Raw genomic sequence first — 8,382 nt, 5'->3', positions numbered from 1 at the left:
AAAAAATTGTCATCGTTAAAGCCCTGGGTATTTAACATGATTAATTAGAAATGTGGATATAGATCATTTGAATATTGACATGAAATTAAATCTAAACAAAGATAGCCTATTGCGTTCAACTGGTAGTCTCAATAATTCAATTTCAATTCAATAATTCCAATACACCTTCCTCCACTACTGAAAACCGTTGTGCGGAATCAAAATAGTGCCACAGGCGGACAAATGTGTGACGCGCATTTTTACAATGTTATCCGCCTCTCTGACGTCACATCCGTCTCTCCAGACAGACTTATGTCTGCCGGCATTTTCTTTTTGTTTTCCCTATTCTGACTTTAGCTCTTAGATTAATCTGTTTTATTGACGATTTCAAGGGATTTAGACAGTCCGTTATTTGTTTTGCAACAGTACTTTGCTACACAATGCCTGGATTTTCAGACAGAGATCGTGGCAGAGACAGAGGGTGAGTGTCAGCTCCCGGTTTTTTGACATTTAGGCGACGGCTTGGTGCGCAGCAGCTGTTCGCTGTCAAGGCTGTGCTTTAAAAACATGACAGCTGCCTATCACTTAGTGACGCCACTAGCTGTCATTAGCCTATGCGGGTATTAAAATGTGAAATAAATGGTTTATAAGCGGTCAAATTTCCCTTCGTTGACGTACCGGTAAATGTTATGTAAATATTCTCTGTTTCCCTGCAGTTAGAGGCAAAATGGCAGCTACCGACACCGGTGTCGGTGTCTTGTTGTTTGGCCGCGTGACGCAGTGGCGGCGAGCGCACACCTGAAAACAACATTAGTGTCGCAGAGGCCTCATTTATTTTTAACGACTCCTTTTCCAGTTAAAATTTGTTATGTCATCTTTAATGTCTCCTTAAAATCTGAGCCTTTTTAAAATTCTGTACAAGCAGGTCACGTCGATCTCATCCCAGTAGGCTACTTTGACCGTTTACTGTCATGTACTTTTACAGGTGGATATCTTCAGCATGTAGGCCTATGCACAATTAGTTGAAAGCTGTTAACAGTTAGAGTTGTCATGGAAAACCTCCACGGATGGTTTGTGTTTATTAAGGCCATCAAAGCTCAATTTAGCTCTTAAGTTTTCCCTCAAGGTTATGCACTATTTGTCTGTTTAGAGGAGTGTGTCCCCCACTAGAAATGTTGATTAGCTGTTTACAAATCGTGAAGCCCCTTCCCTTTTAATGTAACTTATTTTTGTTAGGCGAGAACGAAAAGAGATATTTAATCCAGAAAATATTTTTTGTAATTCTCAAGGCAGTGTTAAAGGTACACTCCAGTGATATTACCTTTTATCCAAAGTATACATTAAACTACGAAAACACTGATTACTGGCTTAAACAATAGCATCTTTCGTCATTCAAACTACATCAAATCTGTCCATCTGTTGACACATGCTAATAAGGATCTTTATATGAGAAATTGGCAGTGTCCCTTTTTAAGAAGTGCCCTTTCTTGCCTGTTTTATGCTATTTGTATCTTTTTTTAACATAAGGTATGGTGGAGGAGGACCCCCTCGTTTCGGTGGCGGAGCAGGAGGCAATCGGGGTGGACCTCCTCCAGGAAAGTTTGGCAACCCTGGAGAGAGGCTGCGAAAGAAGCACTGGAATCTGGACGAGCTTCCAAAGTTTCAGAAGAACTTCTACCAGGAACATCCAGATGGCGCCCACAGACCACCTGTAAGACATCTTCCTAGCTATTTCTCTCTTCTAATGGTGCGTCCACACCAAACGCGTGACGCTTTGACGCGAAAGCCAATCGGCGTTGATACCGACACTGACGTCAACAGAATTTTAAAGCTTGGCACAGCGGCTCCGTTTGAGCCGAGCTCCATCCAGCTAACAGGTATTTAAAGGAGTTTCCTTCTCGTTTAGCCGACAGACTCGTCAAAACATTCATTCAGGATTTTAACAAGGCGGCATTATTATTGTGTTATTTTGGCGTAAATATCACCCATTTCTTACCGTGAGATCACGATAAAATCTCTGTCTTTTCCTGAAGAAGACAGTGATATTCACCGAGCCCTGATCGATCCGAATTCCATCCAGGGAACAAGCATTTTAACAGTTGTTTGCCTGCCGTCTAGCCAACACACCCAACAAAGCATTAATGCAGGCTTTTTACAAGGTGGGATTATGATGGTGTTCCTTCGGTGTACTTTTCACACATTTATTGCAGCAAGATCATTGTGAAATCTCGGTCTTCTCCTGGAGAAGACGAGGATATTCACAGAGCTGCACCTACGGACGATGGTGTGTTTATTAACATGACAGCAGTGGGTACCGCGATGATTCACCTCATTGCGAGGGGATCCTCCTATTTCGCGACGGAAAAATTTGCGTTTGGTGTGGACGCACCGTCAGTTTTAAGTGGACTTTGCTTTTTTAATCTTCCCATTGAAAGAAAATTAGTAAAACAAAGAGGAAAACAAAAAGGTTGAATACCTAAAACATGCATTCCAACTCAAACAATCAGTGAATTTTCCTGCTGTTTCATTGTGCATATGTTTTGAAAGTGGTCTTTTTATTTTTTTTAATTCCAGCAAGAGATTGAACAGTACAGAAGAACCAAAGAAGTTACGGTCAAAGGCAGAGATTGTCCCAAACCAATTATAAAATTCCACGAAGCTGCATTTCCAAGTAAGTAAAAGTGAATGCACCACCACACAGAAACACTTGAACAGTCTTCTATTTACTGGAATATGTCAAATATTGTTTCATTGTTTGAAGCTTTGATGTGCAACAATTTAACTTGCATGTCTTACTACTTCAGGCTACGTCATGGACGTTATTGGCAAACAGAATTGGACTGAACCAACTCCGATTCAAGCTCAGGGGTGGCCAGTTGCCCTAAGTGGCAAGGACATGGTTGGCATTGCTCAAACTGGCTCTGGGAAAACCCTAGCAGTAAGTAAAGTGTTTTGCAATTGTTATTTTACCCAAAGAAATCTTCAGTACCGTGGACTAAGTTCATTACAGTGCTGGGAACTTAGTGAATAGGATGTGAATATATACATTTAACATAAGATGTTGCAACATTAACTTAGAAACATTGTTTTTCCCATACATCTGCTGAGTGAAGAAATATATGTTGTTGTTGTTGTTGAAGACGTCAATGACTAAAAGGCAGATGGTGCTTTGAAACTCTGATAAAATCCTGTGCTCTTTGTTTTAAAATGTATTGGGAGTTCAGTCATTTATTCTCCTTTTTAGTACCTTCTGCCTGCGATTGTGCACATCCAACATCAGTCATTCTTGGAGCATGGAGATGGACCTATTGTAAGTACCCTTGAAAATATATTGTTCTAGTGTGTGTGATCCTCTTTTCTCTATAAGCACAGGCTGGTATTGAACGTCAATTTTTTAAAACTATTTTTGATAAACAGGGAATACCTTAAAGTGTATCCCAGTATTATATTATAACTTGGGCCAAGGTGAGGCCTCTTTTAAAACTATTTTTTTTAAATGTTTAATTTTTTTTAATCTATCTCTTTTTAGTGCTTGGTGCTGGCACCCACTCGTGAGCTGGCTCAGCAGGTGCAACAAGTGGCTGCTGAGTACGGCAGGGCCTCCCGTCTGAAGACCACATGTATCTATGGCGGTGCACCCAAAGGACCTCAAATCAGGGACCTTGAGAGGGGTATGCTTACTTTGTGTTTCAAATGGAAATATTCCTCAATCTATTAATTCTAGTTTAAATATGTTATATCATTTTATTTATTTATTTTATTTTATTTTTCTATTTTAAGGTGTTGAGATCTGCATCGCAACCCCAGGTCGTCTTATTGACTTCCTCGAGTGTAATAAAACAAATTTGCGTCGTTGCACCTATCTGGTGTTGGATGAAGCTGACCGCATGCTGGACATGGGATTTGAACCTCAGATCCGCAAGATAGTGGAACAAATTCGGGTAAGTTATGCTACTTTTCTTTCACTTGTCAGACAATTAACATTATTATTGAGATGGTCTCGGAGTGAAGTAAATGATCACACTACAAACATCACTCCTACCCAGTTACTGCGATTGTAAAATAAATACTTTGCTGGCAAATGCTCCAGAGGTCGTAGTTTAATAAATATGCATACAAGTCGAGTCGACTCAACTACTGTCATCATCATCATTATGATCATCATTATTTAAGTACTCACCCAGATTTGCCCTTGCCCTTACTAATAGCAGATATCCTTAAATGTTTTAACACTGAAAAAGTGTTTTAATTACTTTTGAAAAAGTGTTGAAATTCTGCTTTTTGTTTTTACCAGCCAGATCGTCAGACCCTGATGTGGAGTGCAACCTGGCCCAAGGAAGTGCGCCAGCTGGCTGAGGACTTCCTGAAGGACTATGTGCAGATCAACATTGGTGCACTGCAGCTCAGTGCTAACCACAACATCCTGCAGATAGTTGATGTTTGCAACGACATGGAAAAGGAGGACAAGTGAGTGGATGATTCCTACTCTGTGTTGGTCCTTGGCCATAGGGGTTCCAGTTATCCTTGCCTATCAAAACTTTGTTAAAATAGGGATATAGTTTAACAAAAAAAATTTATAAATATGTTTTATCAGTCTAAATTAATAAATATGTTTTATCAGTCTATTACATTATCAGCTTTAAGTTCTATTTCAATTAAACTTTTACAACTCAGAATGTAACAGTACTTTAAATCATTGGGTAGTTTTATCAGCCAGTAGAAGTTTTGATTCATCCTTTCTTTTTTGTCTTCTCTGTAAGACTGATCCGATTGCTGGAGGAGATCATGAGTGAAAAGGAGAACAAGACTATTATTTTTGTGGAGACCAAAAGGCGTTGTGATGAGATCACCAGGAGGATGAGAAGAGATGGGTAAGGATCTCGTCTATTATCCCCTAAAAGGAGGAATTGGAAGGCTTTATCAAGTTTTATTAGCTGTTCTTTCTCATTGCACTTACTTTTTGTTGCGCTGGTGTTTTTAAGTGTTTAATTTGTCTGTAAAGGGGGGTGCCCTTAGCTCAGTTGGTAGGGCGTCCCCCCCCCCCCCCCCCGGGCTGGGCCCAGCAGCAGACCCGGGTTCGATTCCCGCCCGCGGTCGTTCTCTGCATGTCACTCCCCTCTCTGCCCCATTTCACCTCTGTCTCTCTGCACTCACTAACTAAAGCATACAAAATGCCCAAAAAATATCTTTAAAAAAAAATATATATATATTAATTTGTCTGTAACAGGTGGCCAGCAATGGGAATTCATGGAGACAAGAGCCAACAGGAGAGGGACTGGGTCCTTAATGGTAAGATGTCATAAACCACATTGCTAGTTAGAATTAAAATTATTGATTTCAGAATCATTTTCACAGGCTGCTCTGTAATCAAATGTATAACTGTCTCTCTCCCTTCAGAGTTCAGATATGGCAAAGCTCCAATCCTAGTTGCGACAGATGTGGCCTCCCGTGGCCTAGGTCTGTATGAAAATGATTAGCACCACTTTATTATCAGTGTACACTTATTTTAAAGAAAGTGGTTTTGCTTTCTTTAACTTTTCTGTGCATTTTCTGAGTTTTTCTCACCTTAAGGGGGAGTCTTTGTGGCAGGCGCTAGGCATGACAGTCCCAGGCCTCGAGAGGGAGAAGGATGACATATTGGAAGTGCTCAACTGGCTTGCCACCCAGTGGGCCTAGAGAGGTGAAAGCTCTTGTGTGCCAGTGATCTTCAAAAGGCTGTGTGGCTAAGCCTTTGTCTCTGATATGTTGTTGAAACACACACACACCTGTTCTCTGTCCAAGGATTTCACCTGACAAACGCCATCCAGCTGTTTCCAACTCAAACGTAAAAAACAAACAATAAATATGCTTGATGTTGTGACTTTTGCCTTGCATGCTGTTGTTTTAGAGAGCGCTGTATTGCAAGTCACTTGTTTGAGATTTGGAACAATTGTTATGTTTCGGAGCTTGTATCACATAGCATGGGTGCTTGTGAGCCTGTCTAAGCTTTCAGTTGTTTTCTTTTCCCGTCAAAGTGCTGGATTTCTTGAAATGGAAAGAGCGTTTTGAGATCTTTTATTTGTCTCTGAAAATTTATGAGACCTGGCACATGTGTTTAGGGGGTAGTGGGAACATCTAGTGAGAGGTGAAAGAGAGTGAGACAGCTCAAACCAAAGTTCCTCCCTCGCCTGCGTTTTAAAGTCATGTCGAGACCTGCCAACGAGAGACATTTTCTCAAGTGAACACCGGCTTCTTGGAAGATCTTGCCTTGATGAGACTGAAGGGGGGTTGAGGGAATTGTTCTGTGCTCTGCGAGGGGTCCCACAGGGTTCATTGCTTGGGCCTTTTTCATTTTTTTTGAAGGGGGCCCCGGTTCAAATTAGTACTTGGTCTATTTTGTCTTGGCAAGACGTGCAGTGTGGCCATTAGTATCAAGCTTCTTTTGAGAGTGTACTGGGAACCGGACCTGCAAAAATGTACCACAGAATGGTCCTATATTGGCACAGAAGAGGCCCCAGTGCATTTCCTGGCCCAACTGCGTAGAAGCTCCTGGATGTCACTTGACAATTTGTGGGGGATTTCGCTGCATTGGGAAAGGACTAGTGAATGCATACTCCTTTATGGTAAGACTGAAATCTATTATTTTTTTCTCCCTTGGTTAACGAAGGGAGAGTGAATGTCTTTTGGATCTTTTTGATTATGGTAAGCAATTGGAGTGTGCATCGTTTCTCTCTTCCCACAGTAGTATTCCCATGGAGTAGATGTGTACACAATCTTATGTTGTTTAAACACGTTTCCTCCACAGCATAATGACCATTTTCTTCCCCCAGCTTTGCCAGCTGCTAACTTTTCCCTTTGATCTGGCTGTTGTGGTGTGCAAAATCCTGTGTGGCCCCCATGTTTTGTTTTGCCACACTGCAACACTTTCACAGATGTGGAGGATGTGAAATTTGTCATCAATTATGACTACCCTAACTCCTCCGAGGATTATATCCACCGCATTGGACGTACAGCCCGAAGTCAAAAAACGGGCACAGCCTACACCTTCTTCACCCCCAACAACATGAAACAAGCCAGTGACCTGATCGCTGTGCTCCGTGAGGCCAACCAGGCCATTAACCCCAAGCTGATCCAGATGGCAGAGGACAGAGGAGGTACAATATTATACTTGTTTAGCTTAATAAACATTTACTGTTAAAAGAAAATGCAGTGGATCTTTTAGTACTCTGCCATGGTTTTATAGGTATTAATTATATATTCTCCACCCTTTTGTCCCTCTCTTGTCTTCTTCTCATTCAGGTCGTGGAAGGGGGGGAAGAGGAGGCTACAAGGACGATCGTCGGGATAGGTATTCCGGGGGTGGGAGGAGTACTTTTGGAGGTAACAGCTATAGGGACAGGGACAGTGACAGGGGGTTTGGTAATGGGCCCAAGACTGCCTTTGGTGGCAGTAAGGCCCAAAATGGTGGCAACTATGGAGGTAACAGTGGTAACTCTAGTGGTAGCTATGGCAACAACAATTATAGCAGCAGCAATGGACAGGGTAATTTTGGTGCTCCAGCAAATCAGGTGGGTGGCTTTGGTAACCAAAGCTTCCAGGGCCCCCCTCAGTTCGGTGGCATGCAAAGGGGTGCTCAGAATGGCATGAACCACCCGCCATTCTTCAACTCTCAGCCACCACCACAACAGGCCCAACAGCCACCACCCCCACCACCAATGGTGCCCTACCCAATGCCACCACCCTTCCCACAGTAGATATGATGTACGCACAATACATGGAACCAACATGATTTTTGTTTAGTCTTGAAATCTTGCAGTATGTTTATTATTGTTTTTATTCTTTGTACTGTTTAACTTTGTTTTGCTTACAGCAGGGTTGGAATTATTCAGTACACCCAGAGCATTAAGTGGAGTCTTAGACATGTCTCCTATTGTGCAACTTTGATGCTGCACTTTTCCTTGACTGTTTTTTATGTTACATTCCTCAGTAATTTATTTTTACTAGGTAATGCAGTGTTTTCAGTTTGTGGTATGTTTAAGGTGATGTTATGAAGATCATATAAAAAGGGTTTGTGTGGCCCTTTTCAAATAAAAAAAACTAGAAACACTTTGATTTTGTTGTCTGTGTGGGCAGTTTAAGTTGGAAGAATCTTTAGAATTGGGATTGGTTTGTTTTGGATCTTGATGCCTCTAAATCAGGAGTGTAACAGTATCAGGAGGGTCTAATTAAAACGGTGCATACTTTGTTAAACCCAACTAAACTTCTGGGAAGCTTTTATTATACAACTGAAAATGTAGGCTACCACTTGTTGGATATTTTATTGGCAGTCGAGTGTTTTTTGCCCATATCTTAAAATATTAAAACTTTTAAGAGAACAAAGATGAATTGAATTTTATTTGGAAACGGCATTTAAATTTTCATGTT

The 8,382-nt window shown here is 41.3% G+C and overlaps 1 protein-coding gene across 1 annotated transcript; it reads left to right on the top strand.

Moving 5' to 3' along the window:
• The first annotated feature begins 276 nt into the window (after nt 1-276).
• On the top strand, nt 277-8,227 carry LOC307251881 (putative ATP-dependent RNA helicase DDX5). The gene is made up of 13 exons (XM_080029324.1): nt 277-460; nt 1,507-1,690; nt 2,554-2,650; nt 2,784-2,917; nt 3,224-3,289; nt 3,509-3,650; nt 3,760-3,920; nt 4,274-4,446; nt 4,740-4,850; nt 5,207-5,268; nt 5,377-5,436; nt 6,891-7,112; nt 7,258-8,227. The coding sequence occupies exons 1-13, from the start codon at nt 420-422 to the stop codon at nt 7,710-7,712; spliced, it is 1,908 nt and encodes a 635-aa protein (XP_079885450.1). The 5' UTR covers nt 277-419; the 3' UTR covers nt 7,713-8,227.
• The last annotated feature ends 155 nt before the right edge of the window (nt 8,228-8,382 follow it).

Source organism: Ammodytes marinus, assembly GCF_949987685.1.
Source record: "Ammodytes marinus genome assembly, chromosome: 6".
Lineage (NCBI taxonomy): Eukaryota > Metazoa > Chordata > Actinopteri > Uranoscopiformes > Ammodytidae > Ammodytes > Ammodytes marinus.
This window is presented reverse-complemented; position numbering and strand designations above follow the sequence as displayed.